General features: G+C 36.9%; 1 protein-coding gene across 1 annotated transcript in view; it reads left to right on the top strand.

Annotated features, from left to right (window-relative positions):
- nfic (nuclear factor I/C) overlaps window positions 1-24,718 on the top strand; it is an 80,078-nt gene that overhangs the window by 34,235 nt on the left and 21,125 nt on the right. The window contains exons 2-5 of the mRNA XM_073819846.1: window positions 6,618-6,689; window positions 14,033-14,107; window positions 16,034-16,157; window positions 19,189-19,313. Of these exons, the coding sequence (XP_073675947.1) occupies window positions 6,618-6,689; window positions 14,033-14,107; window positions 16,034-16,157; window positions 19,189-19,313 (396 nt within the window). The remainder of the gene's footprint in view (window positions 1-6,617; window positions 6,690-14,032; window positions 14,108-16,033; window positions 16,158-19,188; window positions 19,314-24,718) is intronic.

The raw sequence follows: 24,718 nt of genomic DNA, 5'->3' as shown, positions 1-24,718 counted from the left end.
TGTGAAAAAAATGAAGGGGAATGAATAATTTCGCAAGGCACTGTATGTTGTATGGAAGTCTTTTGTAAAATTATAAATGTTTTTACACTCACTTTTTATCATTTTAATGTGTCCTTGCATATAGAAGTATGAATTAATTAATTTATTTTTAAAGGCAGTGTACATTATTTAATTACTATTTTTATTGTATTTTAATTTTTGTATTTTATTTTGTTTAAATCTAAATTCATGTCCCAGTCAAATTTTCTTGGTTGAATAAACATTGCTTACACTGTCGGAAAAAAATATATTTTTACATTAACAATGTAATAAATTTTTTATTTATTAAATAAAATAAATTTATTAAGTATGACTCTAGTCAAGGTAGTGTTTTTAGGCATTTTACATTTATTCCAAAATAATATCTTAAGGCAATAACAATGTAATATATTATTTGTGAATTATGTTCAGCTATTATGTTTAATAGTTTTTTGGTTTAGTAGAATTTTTCAGATCATCAGTCACCAAAGCTTGGTAAATACTGGCCACAAACACAGATTTCACCAAGCTGATTACTCACTAAAAACTCCCACAGATCATGTTTTCATGTCATTTTAAGGATCACACACAAACACAAAAAGTGGGATTTATCGCATGAACCGATCACAGCCGATCATAACCAGACATATTCAATCAAACTCGATGGAAACATTGCCTCCTCTCACATGACTTTCCCCAATTCATTCTCAATTACCCCCCACCAAACTCACGGTACACTTTAGTCTGTTAAAACTCATTGGGCTCAGGGGAGGCGAGAGAGATGAGGACTCCTGCTGTAACTTTACCTGCTGGTGTTGCTGTTGGACATTTTTTTTTTTTTTTTGGAAAAACAAGTGATTTATAAACATTCTAATGTTGTATTTTGTAATATTGGCATTGTTTTTTTCTCATCCAATATTTTGATGAGGCACTGCCTCCTTTGCCTCCCTTGTTTTGAGGAAACGCCCCTGGAGGGACAATGAAAATGTAAAATTTAGTTAACAGCCTGTTTTTTTTCCCCCACAAAAATTAGTGTGAGATCACACAGTAATTTGCAGACCCCATGATGACCTTAATTATCTAGCTGATGACGTGTTTTGAGCCTTTGGAAAGTGTTGAGGTTCTTTGTGTCGGTGTGCAGGATTTCCAGAGGAACATTCTGAGCTCAGCTGCAAACTATGTTTATTTTCTTCTGGGTCTGCAAGAGTGAAAGTTCGCTCACTCTTCCTGCCATGACTAACTGCGTAATACCTCATGTTGTTATTTAGCTGTTAGTCATTCTAATGGCTGAGGCAGTGCACAGGAATGTCTTTCACGTAAGGTCACTTCCAAAGCTCAAACTTTCGTTCTCTGCCCACTCCAACTTTCTGAATCTTCAGAGTGGCTGCCAACCATTTAGCAGCGGCCATTTGCCTCTCTGTCTCTCTGTCTGTCTGTCTGTCTGTCTGTCTGTCTGTCTGTCTGTCTGTCTGTCTCTCTGTCTCTCTCTCGCTCTCTTCTCTTCTGCCCTGAAAGGAGCGAGTTGGCACATGGGCAAGCTGGCACTCTTCAGTACGGTTACTTATACTTTGCTCTTGCTTGAGAAAAAGAGGGAGGGATAGAGGGAGTGTGAGAGATAGAGAGAGGGAGAGAAAGCAGAAAGAGCGATCTAAAATGGCTGCCAACGGCAAACCTCCTCTCTGCTCATGAAATGTCTGCCAAAAAGAAAAAAAAAACTTAAATGGCTGTGTCGATGACTGATTCCTGGCTTGAAATGTAGCTTGCTTGAAAAGAAATAGAAACAACTTTCACTGGAAGCAACCTCACTTTTACTGCAGTGACAGTTTTAGTATGGAAAACACATACAAGGACAAAAAGTTCTTAAGCGAGGGGCCATTAAATCATCAAGATGCTAAAGCAGAAGCTAGAAGCAAAAATGATGGTTCTGTTGAAGGAGAAGGATGCAGTACTCTTGATAGGTCAGAGAATATTCGTGTGGAGATCACAAGTCAGGTTGTAGTCCGACTAATGCAAGCCACCAAAATGGCGCATTTGAGAGAAAATGGACGAGCACACTTTATTGCATCATATTTTCCATCTGCATTTCTACTTTTTTGTTTGCGGAAGCCATTCTTCTTTTATTTACGTTGTGAACGTTACCTGCGTTTTCCCTTGGAATTACAATTGGATTAGGTTTCGTTTGTGTCATTTTTTGAAAAATCGCCTTACAAAATGGCAAATGCCACTCCGTGCACCACAAAGAAAATGGCCGTCGTTCAAGCACATAGTGTATTGCATCATATTTTCCATCTGCATTTCTACTTTTTCTTCCCGGACTTATGTCGGAAACGAAATGAGGAGTTCTCGGTCGAAGCAATTCCTCTCCTATTTACGTTTTAAGTTTTGGTGTCTTCAGCTTCACGGGTCCTTTTGGAGACCGAGATGTGTCAGAGGCGCTCGGTGCCAATATCTCCCTCAAACTGACACTTTTATTTTTCCTTCCCTCCGATTCTCCCTGCCAGAGATTCGGTCTGAGGGCTGCCTGCCTAGAAACCGCCGCAGCTTTTGGCAGGAGCATACAGGACTCCGAAGACAGTCATGGAGGAGAAAAGCCGAGAGAGAGAGAGAACTGGAGCGTGTCCCTCTGTGTAGCTGGCAGCACTAATCATCCTGGCCTGCGAAGAATCGCAGCGATGACAGACATGTTTGTTTATGTTTTGTGTTGGGTTATTTTAAATTTTTAATTTGCCGCACTTTTAAGCACTGCTCGTCTTCTCTGGAACAGACTTCAGACCTCTCAGCATCCATCTGTCTCCTACTGTTTAAGGCCTCTCCAATTTTTCATAATCAAAACATTGAATATTATGGCCCGGGTCCAACCGCTTCCTTTGGAATGTCATTGAACTTATGAAGATTTGTAGGGTTCATAATTCATTTTTTTCTCCAGACCATGTGTATTTTACTTACAACAACATAATTAGGCTGCACTTTGCACATGTATTTTAAGAAAACATTTCGTATTTTGTGGCAGGGGAAAATTGCACTGGCATCATTATCCAAGGCGGATTGAAGACTAGTTGTGATGTTAAAGTCAACATAAAATCCAAATTGACCATATTTTTTTCCTAATGCGCATTCCTGGTCTTACTGTGATTTATTCAGCTTTAGGTTTTGTTCCAAAGGTAAAAAATACTTCATCTTAAATCATTATGAAATGACTTGATAGTTACATCACAGCCGTTTGGGATGTTGGGTAATGTTAACCAATTTATCAAAACCGCTTTTGCTTTGGCTTCACAACACCCACTTTTTATGACCCAAACTTACTTTACATTTCATTTTGCCGAATATCCTGTCGGATTGTGGAGGAAAAATGGGTTGCAAACTCAAATTCACTCTTATTGAATTAGTTATAAAAAACAGATATGAGAAATTTGCACCGGCATCACAGTTTTGTTGCCTGCTTGTGTGTCTTAAGCGGTAGTTTGCGGTCAGCCTCTGAGTCCTGCAGGCCACAAAGAGTGTGAGAGTCGTAATGAAGCGTTGCATTCAGACGTGTGCAGCCGGTTGGACTCTCCTCGGCTTTGAACTGGCAGTGGCGTGCGGCCCATCTGATAGGGAGCTCTCTTATTTATTTATCCAGCTTGAGCTTTTTTACTGGCTTTTCTTTGAACGCCTGCCAGAGTCCTTGCGGTAACCCCTCTATTCTTTCATTCCCTATTGAGAAAATCCTCTGCCGCTTCTTGACTCGATTTCGTTTTATGTGTTTATCTGCGTTTTCCCTCACATCCGTGTGGCAAAGAGCTGGAACGCACACAAATGGGAAGGTTTTATGGTTGGATTAGGTTGTTTTGTCATTATTGTGTTGCTTCAATGAGTTTACACTTTGGCAATACAATCCTAGGGCTCTGCCAGTGAAGAGGGTTCAACGAGATTATGCTCGGCCCTGCCAAACAAGTTGAAAAGAAAGAGAATATTTGAATGGTTTTGCAGCACTTTGATACGGTGTGTTTCTCATTTACGAGGCTTATGAGCCATTTGGCCGAGCCTCAGCTCGTCAGGGTATCAGAGCGCATGGCTGTATCAGTAACCTATGAGTGATTTATATAAAACATACAGAGGGTTCGCTTTCCCTCTTGTTTATACAGAAACGTGTTCTTATGTCGGATTACCAAAGCTATCGCTGACATGATCAACCACACGCCAACATGTCAGAGGTTTCTGTTCGTTCAACATACACTTGTATTTGGGGAAAAATTCGATTCTTGGACTCAAGTTCTAATGCGGCTGCTATTTGCTTATGTTTGCCATTTAAAAAAACTGCAGCATATATAGATTCAGAGTAGTCATTCAAATATTTGTATGTTTTACATTCATATTTTGCTGGTGCAGTTGCTCCAATAATTCATTTTATCACTTTCCCTGCTGAGATTTTCGATAGCCTGAAAAAAGGCCCCCAGAATTGTGTTTAATATTTAATTTTTTTCTTTATTAAAAAATCCTAGAGCAGGAACAGTAAACAAAATGCAGTGTTTTTGTAGTTTTAGTTTTTTAAATATTATTTATTTTAGATTTACAGTTCATTTCCCATAACATGTAAAAATAACATATACAACATCTCAACATTTACCTCGAGGTTAACAGCCTTTGCATCCTATCATGTTTTTTTTTTTGTTTTTTTTAGATAAAAATGATTTCACTTGACCTGAATTTGTACAATATTATTAATTTATATATATATGTATGTGTGTGTATGTATATATATACAGTCATTTGAAAAAGTTAGGACACCCTATTGAATTGCATGGTTTTTTTGTATCAGGACATAATAAAAATGTATCTGATCCTTGGCAGGTCTCAAAATTTGGAAAATAAATCCTCAGATAAACAACATCACATGACATATCACACAGTGTCATTATTTATTTAAGAAAAATACAGCCAAGAGGAAAAGGCCATGTGTGACAAAGTGAAGATTTACTTTTAGCAGCAACAACTTGAAGCATTTATTTTCTCTGTGACTTTATCAGTCTCTCACATTGTTCTGGAGGAATTTTGGACCCCTCTTCTTTTCAACATTGCTACAGTTTATTGAGGTTTGTGGGCATTTGCTTATGCACAGCTCTCACCAAGCATTTGAGTCAGGATGAGCTTTGGACTTTGACTGGGCTATTGCAACACCTTGATTCTTTTCTTTTCAGCCATTCTGTTGTAGATTTGCTGGTGTGCTTGGGATCGTTGTCCTGTTGGATGACCCAATTTTGGTCCAACTGTTGGACAGATGCCCTCACATTTGACTCTGATATACAGAGGAGTTCATGGCGAATCAATGACTGTGAGGTGCCAGGTCCTGTGGCTACAAAACAAGCCCAAAATGATCAGCCCTGATATGCTCTTTAGGTTTTCACCAAACTTGGTGCTGTGCATTATGGCCAAACATCTCCACTTTGGTCTTGTTTGTTCAAAGGACATTATTCTAGAAGACTTGTTTTGTTCAGATGCAACTTTGCAGACTTTGTTTTTTTAGATAGAAGAGGCTTTCTTTTTCCAAGCCTTCTAAACATGCCATTTTTGTCCCATATTTTTCTAATGGTATTGTCATGAACTTTATCATATAAGCTGATGCCTGTAGAGTCTGAGGTGTAGTTCTTGGGTTGTCTGCCATTTCTCTGAGCATTACATGGTCTGATCTTGAGGTGAATTTTCTGGAACATCCACTCCTGGAAGGAAAGATGTCTGTTTTAAATGTCTTCCACTTTTGAATAAACTTCAAACACCTAAAGGCTCCAGACCAGCAAATTGCCAAAGCTTATGCTTTTATAGAGGCACTCAGACTTGCTGATGATCAGTTATTCAAAGGTATTTGATTAGCAGTGCTTGACTGTTATCTTAATTCCAATGTTAGCAGTAAGGGTGTCCTAACTTTGTCTCACATGGCTTTTCCATTTTGGTTTTATTTTTGTTCAATAAATAATGACAAGTGCAATTTGTCATGTGTTGTTGTTCATCTGAGGTTTTATTTAACAAATTTTAAGACCAGCCAAGGACCTTTTTTATGTCCTGATACGAAAAACCATGGAATTCAATAGGTTGTCCTAACTTTTTCACATGACTGTGTATATATATATGTGACCCTGAACCACAAAACCAGTCATAAGGGTCAATTTTTTTAAAATTCATAATTTCGATTGATGTATGGTTTGTTAGGATAGGACATTATTTGCAGTTATTTGAAAATCTGGAATCTGAGGGTGCAAAAAAATCTAAATACTGAGAAATCGCCTTTTAAGTTGTCCAAATGAAGTTCTTAGCAATGCATATTACTAATAAAAAATTAAGTTTTGATATATTTATGGCAGGAAATGTACAAAATATCTTCATGGAACATAATCTTTACTTAATATACTAATGATTTTTGGCATGAAAGAAAAATCGATCATTTTGATCCATACAATCACAAAATCTGGTCCAAAATAAGGTCTGATCCACCATAGTGTGAAAATTGTTACAAAAAATCAGAATATTGACCTCAATTCTCCAGGCCCTTCGTCTTTATATATCTGTTAAGATCATTTGCTGAGTTGAGGACTAATGTCTCTCTCGCTGTCTCTCTTTCTCAGAGGCTGAACAGAGCAGTAGTCCTCGCACAGGCATTGGTTCAGATCAGGAGGACAGTCGAGCAGCCACCATGGGTAAGAGAGCAAATGTACACACACATTCACACAACCACGTGTACAGGAATACTTGCAGCACACATGCATATACTGTTTGCTTCAGCATACAGTGCGGTGCAGTCCTGTAAGCGTACTATTCTGCACTATACAAACATCCTGTTTACACAGGCAACCTACATACACGGCCTCAAACCCATGCCCACACACTCAACCTCTTTCTCTCTCTATCTCTGCCCAGTTCATGTCATAGTTTCAACAGATAGTCTGAAAGGCCAGCACTTTATTATCTATTGCGTGTGTATAGAAGTCTAGCTTTGTTTGGGGAAACTCCAGATAGTAAGAGTCAGGACGGTGGTTTTGTTACACATTCAGTCCTGCTCATAATAATGCGGTATTCTTATGAGACTGATGGGATGGCTGAGGTACTTTACTGTGTCCATTGTGAACTGTTTAAAATAGGTTTGTCAGTTTTAGTCGAGTTACAATATACAGTTGCAATCGAAATCATTTAACCCCCTTGACCTGCAAGACGTTTTGCTGCAGAGAACTAAATTTTCTGAAAACAATTCAGTACACTATTAGAGAATCAGATTGGCTCTAAACGTTCATGTTCATAATTATTCAACCCCCAAAAGTCAAATTTGGCGCAGAATCTTTTATTTCCTAAAACCACTAATAAACGCTGTTTGAAAGTGCTTAGAAGCTTCTGTTACCTCTCTACTGCAATCTTGGCCCATTCCTTGCCTGAAAAAGCTTTCAGATCACTGATAATCTTTGGTTTTTACTTTGCCACAGCTATCTTCAAATTCAACCAAACATTTTCAATGTAAATTAAATCTGGAGACTGAACAGGCCACTCAAGAACATTCTATGACTGATCCCTGACACCAAGCATAACTAAATTTGGATGTATACTTTGGGATGATTGTCCTTCAGGAATGTCCATTGATCATTAGCTTCAGTCTTTGCGCTAAAGGCATCACAATACTTGCCAAATAGGGCTGGGGGAAAAACTGATTCTCAGATGCATCTCGATTTTCTCTTGAAGGGTTCTATATAAATTAGGAATATTTCAGAATCGATCCTGAGCTTGTTTTTTTTCCCCCACATATGGCACGTGTGCATGCTAGAGACGCGGCAGGCTTCATTGCACAGAATTTGCACTATGAGACACGTGCACATTGCTTGTCAGTGCTTGCAATCAAACAGCAGTAATACTGAGGGAAAAAGAAAAACCAAACCAAAAACCAAATAGCTTTTTTTTGCACCAAACATACTGCTGATCAAGAGGTCCAAGAAGTTCCAGTTTGGTAACATCACTCCATAAAACATTCTTCCAGTACTCTACAGATCTATCCAAATGAATTTGAGCATATTCAAGTAAGCGTTTTATGTTCTTCTTGGTCAGAAGTGGCATTCAGGATGGATCCGCCAGCATGAAAGCCATGCTTGTCTTGTGTTCATCTTATACTCTGCATTGAAATGTTTTTCCACCTTTCATTGGCTTATCTTGAAAGTCTTTTGCTGTACATTGCAGGTTTTTCCCCTTGTTGTTTTGATCAAACATTTTATGATATTGTGCTTTTTCTTCAACATCCTTAAAGGCTTTCTGGTACAACACATTTTAAGCTTAGGAGTAAGGCTGCCAGTTGTGTCTACAAACTTCTAATGTTTTGGAAATCATATAGCCTTTGCCTTTCTAAAGTAATGCAACTATTTATTCACTTTAGATTCTCTATAGCTTTTGTGAGAACTTTGTTGTCTTATTAACTACTCAAACTTCAGCACATGCATGGGCTAACTGTATGTGTGTGTAACAGCTCAAGCTAATTCTGCTTTCTAAAGGTTTAATTGTGTTTTAAGATAATTTTGTTTCACACCATACAACACGTGACTAAAAAACAGCCATGTTGAACAGCTGTGTTATTAAAAAATCATAGAACTTAAAAATATTACATTATATATTGACATTATCACTTTTAATATGGCAGTAATCTGTTACAGATGCAATTTTTATAAAGTCCTGGATCTTCAGAAAAGCTTGTATTTTTAAAGTTCTGCAGTCCCTAGGGGGTTGAAGCATTTTGATTGCAACTGTATATAATGTTAATAGTAATTAAATTGTGTGTTTTTCATGTGATTATGATAAAATACATTACTGTTCAAAAGTTTTGTGGTCAGTAAGATATTTTTATCTGAAAGGAATTAATATTTTTATCAAGCAAAAATGCTCAAGAATTGCTGTAAAGTGAACCTCCTGATCCACTAACTGAACTGTAGTAAACACGTTATAATGGACATACACAGAATAATGACTAATAAAACTATGTTTTTACTAGCAGGCAACTACAGTGGATAGAGTAACATTTATTACAGGTAGGGTAGAGCGGGGCACAAACTAACGCGGGGTTAATTGTAACACACGTGGTTTAAATATTTCCACACATGCTAGCATTATTAAATTTATAGTATTTACTAGTTGCCATAGCAACACTATGCAGAGAAAAAAGAGCGCCAAAATTCAAAAGCCTTTTGAAGATATCGCTGAATATTTATTTTACCATAGTAAAAGTACATTTCTGGCTGAAGTAAACTTTTCATTTCAGCTTTTAGTATTCATTTAAAATGAGACAAATCTGCTATTATTTTCATCTCCAATTTGTTATTTATCAGTTTAGATGCTTCGCAAACCAGCGGAAGACACTAACCTGCTTTAAACTCCAGTCGCGCAGATGGGGAACGTTGTAACACTGCGTTACAATATGCCCCGCTGTTATTAAACTATGCTATTCTGTGACATTAGCGATGCAATTTACACTATTTACTTCTAAGGATTTTAATAAGAAACCACAAGAAACGTGAATAAAGGCTGACAATCAATGTTTAATGTTCAGAAGTTATTTTTTCAAGAAATGTAAAGCATTTTGGCTGGTTTATGTGTGTGGTGTTCTATGAGAGCTGTGTATGGAGGGAGGGGAGTGTTTTTCTGAATGTCTAAATGTGTTTCATCTATTTGTCCACATTGTTTTGAACTACTGTACAGCTGTGGGTTGCGATCAGGGCCGTTCCAAGCATTGTTGCGATGTGTTCATTGGCAAACTCCAAAATTAGATTATTTTTATTTAAAAAAAAAAAAACGTCATTACTTTATTTGAAAACATTAACACATGTATTTTATTGACAAAATATTTTAGTTTGTTGTGTATATTTTTTCATTCGATCAGATAACATTTTAAGCTGTCATATGGTCGTGTTACAACATGCCCATCAGATGTTACAATGTACCCCACCTCCGGGGCATGTTGTCACGTTTCACTTCCTTTCTTTTGAGGTAAATAACGAAAAACATATACACTGTAAATATGAAACAAAGCGATATATTTGTACTAGACAAGTGTGGATAAAAAGTTTACTCTGAACCCCACGTGGATTTACATAAACCGCGAAATTCAAAAAGTGTTAGGCTGTGCCCCGTGCTCCCCTACTTACTTGACAATGTTGTGTGCTCAAAATGCCTTGAAGTCTCGAATGCAGCCTAGTTTGTGATTCCAAATTGCGCTCGCGAGCATATGCATTTGAAGTGCGGACTCGATGCAGGAGAGGTGCGTCCGACTCTGTCTGGGCTACTTTTACACTGTTGCCGCAGGTTTTTTCAGGTTAGCGGTTTTGCTCTATTTAATTTCTGGTTTTGAGCTGGTAATCCTGTAGGTTGTTTGCACATGACGTCATTGCTGTGGCGCAAAATGTAGCTGGAGGACAGGAAGTGATGTTTCTCTATAGGAATCACTAGCAGAAACTCGAAATGCCTATGTTTTGCATTGTTTATGGATGCTCAGATCGGTCAAACCGAGAAACCACAAGGAGCTTTTACCATGTATGAAAATTTGCTGTTCATAAGTGGGGAAAGGCAAGTAATTTACTCAAAAGCACAGGAAAAAGTGGTCAGTGGTCAGGAGGAGAGTTAGATAATGTTTGTGTGTGCAAATGGTTAAGAAAATATATAATATGTTAAGATATTAATAAAGAAATATATAAATATTTACAGGGTGAGACAGTGAGACGCTAAACGCCACACATAGACACAATGTAAGATATTATATTTGTAGTTTCGAGAGCTTCATTGATTATAACGGAACATTGTGAGATTGCAATGAATTAAAGTGAGTCGCAGCTTTTTAGCGACTATGGAAGCGCTATTTGCTCGCTTTCTAGGCTATAATCAGTTCAGAATTGAATAAATGTTTCGCTTTATGTGCATGACTGAAAAAGCAGAATGGTTGAGATGAAGGAAAATCTGTACTGGTTTAGACACTATTACAAGAGAAAGGTATAAACAGAAAATCACAACATATGTTAGATGGGATCCTTATGTTATGAAGAGCAGTGATTTTTCAACTAAATTGAAATAGTTGCCTGCCTTCGAGGCGGTGGATATAAGCTAAGCAACTAAGCCTAATTGCAAGCTAATTACTTCTAAAGCGATTCCCACATTTATATGAAAGATGGAGGATATATGTCACTCCTGAAACTACGGCTGTACAGGGTTTTTGGCTATTTGTCCTGTTAGCAGCACGTAAAGCGAAACTTCTTTTCAAATTCTGAATTGATTATAGCGTAGAAAGTGAGCAAATAGCGCTTCCATGTAGTCACTAAAAAGCTGTCACTCACTTCAATTTATCGCAATCTCACAAGGTTCTGTTGTAATCAGCTGCAATCATTTACATCGTGTCTACGTGTGGCATTTAGCATTGAGTGAATTATCACTGTCTCACCCTGTGTATATTTATATATTTCTTTATATCTTAATATTATTATATCTTTTATTAACCATCTGCAAACACATGCGTTATCCGACTCTTCTCCTGACTGCAGACACAGGTATACAAGCCACTTTTCCCTGCATTTTTTAGTTAATTTCTTGCCTTTTCCTCCTTATGAACTGCAAATTTTCACACACGATACGAAATGAAATTTCTCGGTTTGACCGATTTCCATAAACAACTCTAAACATAGGCTTTTTGAGTTTCTGCTAGTGATGCCTATTGAGAAAAATCACTTCCTGCCCTCCAGCTGCATTTCAGCTTCATCATGCTGACGTGATTGGATACTGAAGTTTGTGATGTAGCAAAAAAAAGGGGACAGCCTTTGGGAAACTACAGTTTTAAGGAGAAAATACTCAGCAGTGGTGTCGATTATTGGATTGGCACATGGTGTGTCTAAAAGCATATTAATAACACCACATAGACAAATAAACAACATAAAAAACTTGATTTTCACTACAGGGGGACTTTAAAATATAAAACAGTTATTTTAAATTGTAATATTTCACAATATTACTGTATTTTTGATCAAATACATGCAGCCTTTGTTAGCATAAGATGCTTCTCCAACACACAGTGGATATAAAAAGTCTACACACCCCTGTTAAAATGCAAGGTTTCTGTGTTGTAAAAAAAATCAAACCACGATAAATCATTTCAGAATTTTATCCACCTTTAATGAAAACTGTAACCTGAACAATTTCATAAAAAACAAACTCACATATTTTAGGTGTGGGAAACTAAAAATAAAAAACTAAAATAATATGGTTGTATAAGTGTGCACACCCTCTTTTAACTGGGAATATGGCTGTGTTCAAATTAAGCAATCACATTGAAACTCAATTTAAATAGGAGTCAGTACACACCTGTCATCATTTAAAGCACCTTTGATTAACCCAAAATAAAGTTCAGCCGTTCTAGGAGGCTTTTCCTGGCATTTTCTTAGTTGCAGCTTACAGCAAAAGCCATGGTCCGCAGAGAGCTTCCAAAGCATCAGAGGGATCTCATTGTTAGAAGGTATCAGTCAGGAGAAGGGTACAAAAGAATTTCCAAGGCATTGGATATATCATGGAACACAGTGAAGACCGTCATCATCAAGTGGAAAAGATATGGCGCAACAGTGACATTACCAAGAACTGGACGTCCCTCCAAAATTGATGAAAAGACGAAAAGAAAACTGGTCAGGGAGGCTTCCAAGAGGCCTACAGCAACATTAAAAGAGCTGCAGGAATTTCTGGCAAGTACTGGCTGTGTAGTACATGTGACAACAATCTCCCGTATTCTTCATATGTCTGGGCTATGGGGTAGGGTGGCAAGACGGAAGCCTTTTCTTACAAAGAAAAACATCCAGGCCCGGTTAAATTTTGCAAAAACACATTTGAAATCTCCCAAGAGCATGTGGGAAAAGGTGTTATGGTCTGATGAAACCAAGGTTGAACTTTTTGGTCATAATTTCAAAAGGTATGTTTGGCGCAAAAACAACACTGCACATCACCAAAGAAACACCATACCCACAGTGAAGCATGGTGGTGGCAGCATCATGCTTTGGAGTTGCATTTCTTCAGCTGGAGCTGGGGCCTTAGTCAAGGTGGAGGGAATTATGAACAGTGCTAAATACCAGTCAATACTGGAAGAAAACCTTCAGGCTTCTGCTGTTTTCAACACGATAACGATCCAAAGCACACATCCAAATCAACAAAGGAATGGCTTCACCAGAAGAAAATTCAAGTTTTGGAATGGCCCAGCCAGAGCCCAGACCTGAATCCGATTGAAAATCTGTGGGGTGATCTGAAGAGGGCTGTGCACAGGAGATGCCCTCGCAATCTGACAGATTTGGAGCGTTTTTGCAAAGAAGAGTGGGCAAATATTGCCAAGTCAAGATGTGCCATGCTGATAGACTCATACCCAAAAAGACTGAGTGCTGTAATAAAATCAAAAGGTGCATCAACAAAGTATTAGTTTAAAGGTGTGCACACTTACGCAACCAAATTATTACAGTTTTTTTATTTTTAGTTCCCCACACCTAAAAAATGTGAGTTTGTTTTTTATGAAATTGTACAGGTTATAGTTTTCATTAAAGGTGGAAAAAGTTCTGAAATGATTTATTGTGGTTTGATTTTTTTACAACACAGAAACCTTGCATTTTAACAGGGGTGTGTAGACTTTTTATATCCACTGTATTTAGAAATCTCGCTGTCCCCAAAGTGTGTTTTTATGCTTTCAGAAATTCTGTATTAATCGCATATATCAGTATTTTCAGAGAAAACCAACAAATGAATGTAATTCAAAAGACAATTTATCTGATGAGTAAAACATTGGATCTGAAACGTCCTGTTGTCCATAATTCACTCCAATCCATGTGTACTGGCTGAACAGACTCTGCTTATGTAAAACTTTGACATTCATTCATTTAGTAGATGCTTTTATCCAGAGTGACTTAGAAATGAAAACTAAATTGAATTTCTTTGTGCGTGAGATGCTGGTGATATCCTTGTGTTGGAAAGTTCCATCATTTATTCCATGTTTTCTTTTGTTTAACAGATGCTCCAGAGTTTCAAGAGAGCTTCATAACTTCGGGCGTCTTCAGTGTAACAGAACTGGTGCAAGTATCAAGAAGTGAGATGCTGTTGCATTTTATATAATATACTTAAATGGATAGCTCACCCAAAAATACAAATTCTCTTATTAATTACTCAACCTCATGTCATTCAAAACATGTGAGACCTTTGTCCATCTTCAAAACACAAAATAAGATATCAGTGGTTCATCCGTAATGTTATGAAGCTACGAGAATACTTTTTGCGCGCAAAGAAAACAGGAACAACATTTTCTTTTTGTGTCAGTCTTCGACGCACATTCGCGAGAGTGCCGTGATGTATGTGTGTGATGCTGATGACAAAAAGTATTCCCGTAGCTTCATCAAATAATATCTTAATTTGTGTTCCGAAGATGAACGAAGGTCTTACAGGTTTGGAACAACATGAGGGTGAATAATTGATGACAGAATTTTTATTTTTGTATGAACTATCCCTTAAAATGTTTCTCTGGGAGCCTGATCTGTTTTAGTCAATCTTTTTGTTTCTTGCCTTTTCTCTCGTCTTCACGTCTCATCTGTTCCTTCCCACTTCCCACTTCCCACACAGCCTGTGTCCACATGGCGGACTCGAGCGTCAATTTCACAGCCGTTTTATGTCAGGTTTGACAGTTGCTCATTAGATGGGAAGGAATCCCGCCAGTCTGTCCAACATAATTGATTGTGTTTAGCTGAAATTATTTTCTTCTTCCCAGTTGGCTTATAAGTGAGTCAAATAAGCGAGACCGCCGTGTATCACTCCTCACACCTGTGTGCAATCACAGTGTTTTACAAGTTAGAAACAAATTGATAGATTGCGAATGGATGTTAAGAGCTTGGGACTAATTAAATGTCTTATTTTGCATTAAGCAGTTTTATCAACATTAACCAACATGCTCAAACCAGGGCTTTTTTCACTCCTACACAGTATTTAATATACTGTAGGTTACAGTCATGCTGAAACAACAAGCCTATTGTTCCCACTTTGTATTTACATACAACATATTCAGACACAAATGAATACACACAATACAGCCTGTCCATTAAGCCCAAGCAATTACGGTGCATTCACACACACACACACACACACACACACACACACACACACACACACACACACACACACACACACACACACACACACACACACACACACACACACAGACTAATGGGATGATATTAGAAAAGAGGTCAGCTCAGGTAAAAGCAGACATGCAGTGGCATAGATTTATAAGCCTCGCGTGGGCTTAAACATGAATGCATGAGATTACACCCACATAATGCAAGTATTTAACAAGTCGTGCTGCAAAACCCTAGTTTACTGTACATTAGATAACAATCAGCAATGTTAACCATGTGAGTAAAAAGACTAAGTCACTGCTCAACCCCAAATATTTCTCTATGCGAAGGTGCTAAGGAATTTATCAGGATTTGCACATTTTTTACTGTCCCATAGAAGAAGTAATGAGGCATTGCTTTGGTGCAGTTACTGTTTTCATTTACCACAGTGTTTACATGATACCCCAGGCTATTTAAAAAAATATTGGTAATACAATGCTACATGTTCAAAAACCATGGCAAGGTACTTTTTTATGGTAAATACACTACCTTATAACAGTTTGGGGTCAGTAAGATGATTTTATTTGTAAGAAATGTATACTTTTATTCAGCAAGGATGCATTAAATTGATCAAGAGATTTATAATGTTACAAAAGATTTCCTTTTTCAAAAAATGCTGTTCTTTTGAAAGAATGCTGGAAAATATGAAACAGCACTTGTTTTCAACGTTTCTAGAACAGGCAAATTAGCATATTAGAATTATTTCTCAAGGATCATGTGACACTGAAGACCTGAGTGATGATGCTGAAATTTTAGCTTTACTTTCACAGGAATGAATTTTGTTTTTTGTTTTTTGTTGTTGTTAACTGCCGTATGCTTATCTTAACCTCTGTATGTCTGTTTGTGTGCAGCACCGGTGGTGACGGGCACGGGGCCGAACTTCTCTCTTGGAGAGCTGCAGGGTCATCTTGCTTATGATCTGAACCCTTCAGGGGTGGGAATGAGGAGAACCCTTCCCAGCACCTCCTCTAGCGGGTCAGTACACACGTCTCCATTACACATCTGCCTGCAGCAGGAGCACATTCTTTTGTCAAAGGCATTGTGTCCTTGAGATGCTTTTGACTGGTGATGAGATCTAACCTGTGTGTGTGTGTGTGTGTGTGTGTGTGTGTGTGTGTGTGTGTGTGTGTGTGTGTGTGTGTGTGTGTGTGTGTGTGTGTGTGTGTGTGTGTGTGTGTGTGTGTGTGTGTGTGTGTGTGTGTGTGTGTGTGTGTGTGTGTGTGTGTGTGTACAGTATGTGGTTTAAAAAAAGAATTAAAAAAAAAACACGGAAATCAAGCCACATCTGTTTATCGCAATGCAAAATTGTCTCAGATTAAAATAAGGACTCCATCCATGTCCTGCTTTGATGAAGTCATGAACATCCTCTGATTTAGTCCAGTGGTTTAGTCTGATGTTAATTAAGGAGTAAACCAGATAGTTTTACCATATTGCCAACAGTTGTTGTCAGATTGTTCTTTTCAGAGTTTGATTTGTCATCTGAACTGTTAGAGAACCGTGAAACAGAATTGTGAGATATAAACTCGCAGTATTAAAGTCCGAATTGCGTGATATAAAATTGCGGTTGTGAATACTCAAGCCATAATTGCGAGATATGAACTCAATATTCAGAGAAATAAACAAGCAATTCTGAGAAACTGCTTTTTCTCAGAATTATGAGATTATATCTCACAATTTTGACTTAGAATTGCAAGATACAAACTCGCATTTGCAAGAATTTTTTTTGATCTTGCAATTCTAACTATTTCTTGCAGTTTATATTCAACTATTCTGAGTAAAAAAGTCAGAATTCTCACAATTCTGACTCTATAACTCATAATTACGAGTGTATCATGCAATTCTGAGTAAAAAGTCAGAATGGTGAGTTTATATTTCGCAATTCTGACTTATTTCTGAGAATTACAAGTTTATTTCTCAGAATTGTGAGATATAAACTCAGAATTGCAAAAAAAAGTCAGAAATGCAAGATACAAACTTGCATTTGCAAGGAAATGGCAAGATACAAACTCATATTTGTGAAAAAAAGTCAGTTTTATCTCACAGTTCTGACTTTATTTCTTGCAGTTGCAAGCTTATATCCTGCAATTTTGACTTTATAACTTGCAATTGTGAGTTTATATTACGCAATTCTTCATGCAGTTATGAGTTTATTTCTCAGAATTGCAAATTTATTTCTCGAAATTGTGAGTTTTATATCTCACAGTTCTGAGGAAAAAAGTCAGACTTGCAAGATATAAACTCAGAATTGCAAAACAAAGTCAGAACTGCAAGATACAAATTTGTATTTGCAAAATGTTTTATTATTTTTATCTCGCAATTCTGACTTTATTTCTTGCAGTTGCAAGATTATATCCCATTATTTTGACTTTCTAACTTGCAATTGTGAGTTTATATCATGCAATTCTGAGAAAAAAGTCAGAATGGTGAGTTTATATTTCGCAATTATAATTCGCAATTCTGAGACTTATTTCTCAGAATTGCGAGTTTATTTCTCAGAATTGTGAGTTTATTTCTCAGAATTGCACATTTATTTCTTAGAATTTTGAGTTTATATCTCACAATTCTGAGAAAAAAGTCAGAATTGCAAGACAAAAACTTGTATTTGCGAGAAAAAAAAGTTTATCTTTCATTTCTGACTTTATTCTTGTAGTTGCAAGTTTATATCCCACAATTTTGACTTGCAATTCTGAGTAAAAAAGTCAGAATGGTGAGTTTATATCTCACATTTCTGACTTTATTTCTTAGAATTGCAAGTTTATTTCTCAAAATTGCGAAGTTACGTCTTACAATTCTGAGGAAAAAAAGTTAGAATTGCAAGATACAAATTCGGAAATTGCGATAAAAAAAGTCAGAACTGGCTTTATAACACACAGTTGTAAGTTTATTTCACACAATTCTGAGAAAAAAATTCAGAATTGCAAGTTGCAATTTTGACTTTATTGCAAGATGTAAACTCGCAATTGTGAGAAAAAAGTCAGAATTGCAAGATACAAGCTCAGTTTCTAACAATTCTGACTTTATAACTCACAATTACAAGTTTTATCTCACAATTCTGAGATTGTGAGTTCATATTACACAGTTGCAAGGAAAAAAGTCAGAATTGTGAGCCATTACCTTTTTTTTATTCAGTGGCGAAAACAGGCTTTCATGTGTATCAGAAGGTTAACGTTGATTTAACTTTCACTTCTGCTCCAAAAAAAGCTGTAGTGGCATCCAAGCCAATTACCTCAAGACCAGAAGCAACAGTGTCTACATTGTAGATGTTTGTACGCCAGCTGTTGTTTTTGAGTTTGGTGGTCCATTGTGTTGCCATGAATGCTACAGCCTGCAGCAGTTGCTGATTGGTTCAAACCAGTATTTGTTTGGCCTATTTATCCAAACCAGGCTCAGAGTGTGGAACATGTGAGATTTCAGGGTGGTTAGACAAGGCTTTGAGAGTTTTAAATGTACCTGTCAGCATCTCCCCATGATAAATGTTGGCTGTTAACTTTTTCTACATTGGCTGAATTAGACAGAGGCAGCCCGAGGCATTTTGAGCTCAAGACACCTGTACACCTCGGTTACAATAAGATTTGTCATGTGTGCGTCACGGCAAAAACCACCCCAGGCGATATACAAAACCGAATAAAAACATCACAAAACTACATCCTCACATGCACCTGGGAAAGATGAGTGAGTGGGAAAGAACACGGCCCCTCACTCAGGTCTGCTGAGGGTAGTTTATTTGATTTATCTGCTTTTGCGGTTAGCCAAAGCCTCAGTCCTGATTAATGCGCTTATTTTCCATTAAACGCACTGCAAAGCTAAAACAAAAGGTGAATGTTGGCAAACTGCTCGTCCTAGCTGAGTGCCTGGGAAAAGCAAGTCCAAGGAAACATCCATAAGGCATGTCCAGACAGTTTGGGAGAGCGTTTGTTTGCCTGTGTGAGAAATAAGGTTTGACTAAACAATGCTTTGCTTCGTTATTCATGTTTGTCCTTCTCTTTCTCCTTTTTTACTCACACAGAAGTAAGAGACACAAGTCAGGATCGATGGAGGACGATATAGACACCAGCCCAGGGGGCGAGTACTACACCTCTCCCAACTCCCCTGCCAGCAGTTCACGCAACTGGACAGAGGAGATGGAAGGAGGTGAGCCTTGTGTTTGATCTTGCAACATTTTAGCACAGAAATACAGAGTTGCAAATGGATGTAAAAAGGGTCCATTTACTTTGATTTTATCAAAGGTTTATGTATTCCATGAACCTATTGGGCAATAACTTTGAACTGAGCCATGAACTTATTATAAGGACAATCCCTCTGGAGCAACCTGGGATAAGGCACAATGGTGGCTTATATTGATCGTACCAGCAACCTTCTAGTTCCCTTGATCCTTGACCTCTACACCACACCACCCATAATAAAGCTCCTCTTGTGCCACTGTCATAATTTTACATATTTTTAATATTTTAGTTTTAATGTACTGTAATATTAATGTAATAAATCTGTACATTTAGATTACCACATAAAGTACATTTTTACATTTTTACTTTTTAGTTTTAATTTTAACTTTGTTACGTGCTTTTGCAATTTGTATTAGTTTTTGTCATTTTAAATATTTCAATTTAGCTTTATATTCATTTCAGTTTTAGGAATTTTAGTACTTATTTTTAGTACAACACATTTTTTTTTTTATATTTGTGACCCTGGACCACAAAACCAGTCATAAGTAGCATGGGTATATTTGTAGCAATAGCCAACAATACATTGTATGGGTCAAAATTATAATATTTATATTTGTTTACAATATTATTTTGTACATTTCATACTGTAAATATATAAAAACTTAATTTTTGATAAGTAATATGCATTGCTAAGAACTTAATTTGGAAACTTTAAAGGCGATTTTCTCAATATTTAGATTTTTGCACCCTCAGATTTCAGATTTTCAAATAGTTGTATCTCGACCAAATATTGTCATATTCTAACAAAAACATACATCAGTGGAAAGCTAATTTATTCAACTTTCAGCTGATGTATAAATCTCAATTTCATAAAATTGACCCTTATGAATGGTTTTGTGGTCCAGGGTCACATTTAGTAAAATATTTTTATATATGTTTTTAAAGTTTTTCTTCTATTTTTTACATTCAATTTTTATTTTATATATATTTTTTAATATTTTTAATAGTTTAATAGATAAAAGATTTTTAATAGTTTTTCTAGTATAAATAGTTTAATAATTTTAGCTTTTGTTAACCGTAACAACACTGGTCCGTGGTGTGGTTAATTTTTCAAAATTTCCAAAATATTTGGCCTTTACAAATTACCAACAAACATTCTGATGCAAAAATACATATAATTTGTAGACAAATCTTCTTCCTGTAGTGTACAGGTGGAACTGAAGTGACATGATCTAGTCGACACAGATCCCAAGCAATGAATAGTGGTAGAACTAATTGATTTGTTGACTAGCGGGTGGCTATTGTGCATGGACATTTTCATCTCCATAAGCATAGTTGTGGGCCTCACTTTTGAAGCACATTCAGATGAATGACAAACATATCAGGTTTTCAACTGCAGTAGAGGAAGTCTAAAATCACAAGCTTAGACTGGACTCGGATTTGAATTTCCTTAACGTAGTGCCAAATCCTAATTAATTCATGAACTCTCATTTTTGTGAAAGTCTGCAGAAAGTATAGCACTGCACTCTGTACTGTACTGTACCTTGGAGCAGAATTCTCAGTTTTTGCTGTATTTTTATACTGAGATAGACCTGCTGTATGGTTATAGTCAAGCATTTGATCTTTGACCCTTCAGTTGTCTACTCCTCTGTGAATCTGAATAATTTTTCCGTTATACTTTTGATTCTATGTGATCTTCATGAAGCATTTTTAAGTGAACGACTTGCGACTAGAATAACTGGGTTGGCTGGTTTACTGCTATGCTCATAATGCAAATTTGTGGTTCTGTTTCAGGGGCATTTAGATTTATGTAGTGATATGGCAGACATACAGTGGAAATAGCTCAAGTGTGACAGTGCATATCAGAATCACTCCTGATGCTAAAGCATAACTAATGAGTGAAATAGGTATGAAGAATCACTGCCTTTGATGCTATGAATATCTGAGGGGTTTTGACAGCCATCAGCCCACCGTAAAGACTCTTACAAAACCATTTTAGACAGCTATTTTTATGCTGAAGCAGCTCTGCTAATTTCAGATAAAGTAGGGCAAACAGTAGATATAGAAACCATACTGTAATCCACCTCTCTTGTATAAGGGGAAGTTTGAGAATTCAGATTGTCGGAGCATAAAAGGTGTGGTTCATAGATGCACAGATGCATAGATGTGTTGATGTTAGTTCATTGTTTGTACTGAAATATATTTGATGTTTTGTGGTCGTGTATCCACCTTTTTCTTCAACGCGGAAGTAAGCCTTTGGGTGAGACTTCTGGTTCATTATCCGCTATAGGGAAATAACGAGAAAAATAACAATGTGCAGTAAATGGTAAACCTGTTTGCACTACAAACCAGTGTGTTCATAACAGTGTTGTTTTCGTCAACGATGACGATGACCAAATCATTTCGTTGACGCCACTTTTTTTCATGACGATAACGAAACGATGACGAGATAAAAATGGCTCGTTGATGACTAAAACATGACGAGACGTGTGTGAGTTTTCGTTGACGAGACGAGAATAGACGAAAATGTTAGTGGGTGGTCCGTCAGACGTTTAAAATGCATGACATTTCCGCTTATTGTGAATGCCAATTAAAACTTAAAAAGTATCTGACGCTATGGCAAGCCGTTTTAGCATTAAATACTCTTTGCTATACTAGTATGGCAAGCCGTTTTAGCATTCCATCCTTGTTTGTCTTTTATGTTCTAAAACATTCCTTCATTATTGTAATTATTGGTGAAAATAGTCGATCCGGAAGCTCACATTGTGTTGAACTATAGATCTGCTATTTTCAGAACTTATAAGTGACACTACCCAACAGCAAAATACTTACTGACCTACATTAATTTGTTAAAAGACTACTTTTTTCCCTTTTTTTGACTAAAACTAGACTAAAACCTTTTTGACTTTTCGTCGACTAAAACTAGACTAAAACCTTTTTGACTTTTCGTCGACTAAAATTGGACTAAAACTATCACATATAGAAGTGACTAAAATTTGACTAAAACTAAGAAGCATTTTAGTCCAAAAGACTAAGACTAAGACTAAATCTAAGATGGTTGTCAAAAACAACACTGGTTCATAATTGTTCATAATACATTAAAATAAAACGGTAAGACACACCAATTTGCAATATCAAGCTGCAAAACCAGCTGTTTTGTACAGCTAAAAATAGCTAGATGTGAATGAGACTTGAAGCCAGACACATAAAATTTACAAATGGCCACGTCCACTCTTACGGGAAGAAAAAGGTGGATAGTGTGCTTTTAATAATATGTAAAATTATAGTACATTGGAAGGCTCTGCTCTAAAACCTAATAAGCGGCCTATGAAGAGAGTATTTTAGGGTAACGTACTGTAGCCTCTCGAAAGAGAAGGCTGTTTATTTGAAGTATTTTGGCTGGATTCTAAGGCTTGTATCCTTTGTGGAGAATGTAGTCCCATAATGCATTGTGACAAGCTCTGAGGAAAAATAAAGTCAAGAGAATTTTCTAAAAACATTACAAAATCTTACCACCCCCAAATTTTTGAACGCTTATTTAATTATAATCATGTGTAATACATTTGGTTGGTTAGACTTTGTAATGTTTCTGAAAGAAGTCTCTTATGCTCTCTACGGCTGCGATTTTCTTTGATCAGAAAAATACTACATTTGTTTGTTTGTTTGGTGATAGTTGTTCATTGTTTGTCCCTTGTTTGTCCTGAACTGTTAAACTGCTTGCTGTTATTCAGAAAAATCCTTCAGGTCCCACAAATTCTTTGGTTTTTCAGCATTTTTGTATATTTGAACCCTTTCCAACACTGACGGTAGGATTTTGAGATCCATCTTTTCACAATGAGGGCAACTGAGGGACTCATATGCAGCTATTACAGAAGGTTCAAACATTGAACCTGATGCTACAGAATGGAAAAACGATGGATTAAGAGCCAGGGGTGTAAACTTTTGAACGGAATGAGGATGTGTACATTTTTCTTATTTTGCCTAAATATCTTTTTTTTTTTCATTTATTAACGCCCTTCAGAAGATACAGAAGATACTTATATGTTCCCCAGAAGACAAAATAAGTTAAATCTACCCTGATCTTCAAATTAAAAAAATGTTCATCCCTCGGCTTATCGTCTTTCCTTCTGGAGCATCATTGAGCATTTGAGTCTTCTGTAATAGTTGCGTATGAGTCCCTCAGATGTCCCCAGTGTGAAAATATGGATCTCAAAATCATACAGTCATTGTTGGAAAGGATTCAAACACATAAAAATGCTGAAAATTTGTGGGACCTGAAGGACTTTTCTGAAGAACAGCAGGCAGTTTAATGGTTCAGGACAAACAAGGGACTCATAAACAAATATCACTAAACAAAAAAAACACAGCTGTGAATCATTCAGGTAACAACACAGTATTAAGGATCAAGCATATGTAATCTTTTGAACAGAGTCATTTTTATGAATTAAATGTATTTTATATGAAATATCTTATTCAGGTTAGTACTAAAAAAAAATAGCATGTATTTTGCAAAATAATTAACATTTTGCAGATTCTGCAAGGTGTATGTAAACTTTTGACTTCAACTGTACATAAAATATGTTGAAAGATACATATTAAAATATACACGTTGCATACTAGCAAGAGTATTGTGCCATTAGCTTAGCAACTTGAAAGAAAAAAAAGTTCTTAAAAAAAGGTTCTTTGACATGTAAGGATTCTGTGTTGTGTAGGAAGTAGGTAACAAGGCGACTCCATTTGAAATAGAGCTAAAATATCCTAAATAAAATAAAAAAACATAAATTTAAAATTCATTTGCATGCATTAAGTCATGCAGTTTAAGTAAACTAAAGATTTCAAGTTTGTAGCTCCAGATCAGCCTAAAACCTTCAGCGTTTATTGTGGGATTCAAAAGGTGCTGAGTTGCTGTTTCAGACCTTGCATAACATCTGACTTCTGTCACACCCTTGTGAATATCCATTAACCCTCCAGGCAAAACTGTTGCTTAAGATCTCAGGAGACCTGCTTCACCCCTCCCCACTGATCCATAACCAGCAGGAATCTGAAATCCATCACTGTGAATGAAGCAGCAGCACTGGTCTCATATCAGCCTCTAGGGCAAATCCCATCACTGTACGCACAGCTTGAACCCCTGCGGTGGACCGACCCTGCCCACCTAACTTCCTGTCTAGACTCCTAATGAGTTTCTCCTTAACAATCCCCCAGCTGATTGCTCTGGTCTCGTGCACCTATGGATTAAAGATCTGAAGGTTAAAATGTGGCATTTGGGAGAGGAACGGTTTCCATTAATGATTTGTGTCCCTCAAGGTGTACTTTACTCAAAAGTGGAAATCCTGTCATCATTTACTCACCCTCATGTCGTTCCAAACCTGT

Source organism: Garra rufa, chromosome 15, assembly GCF_049309525.1.
Source record: "Garra rufa chromosome 15, GarRuf1.0, whole genome shotgun sequence".
Classification (NCBI taxonomy): domain Eukaryota; kingdom Metazoa; phylum Chordata; class Actinopteri; order Cypriniformes; family Cyprinidae; genus Garra; species Garra rufa.
Note: the sequence above shows the minus strand (reverse complement) of the source record. Positions and strands in the feature narration are given on the sequence as shown.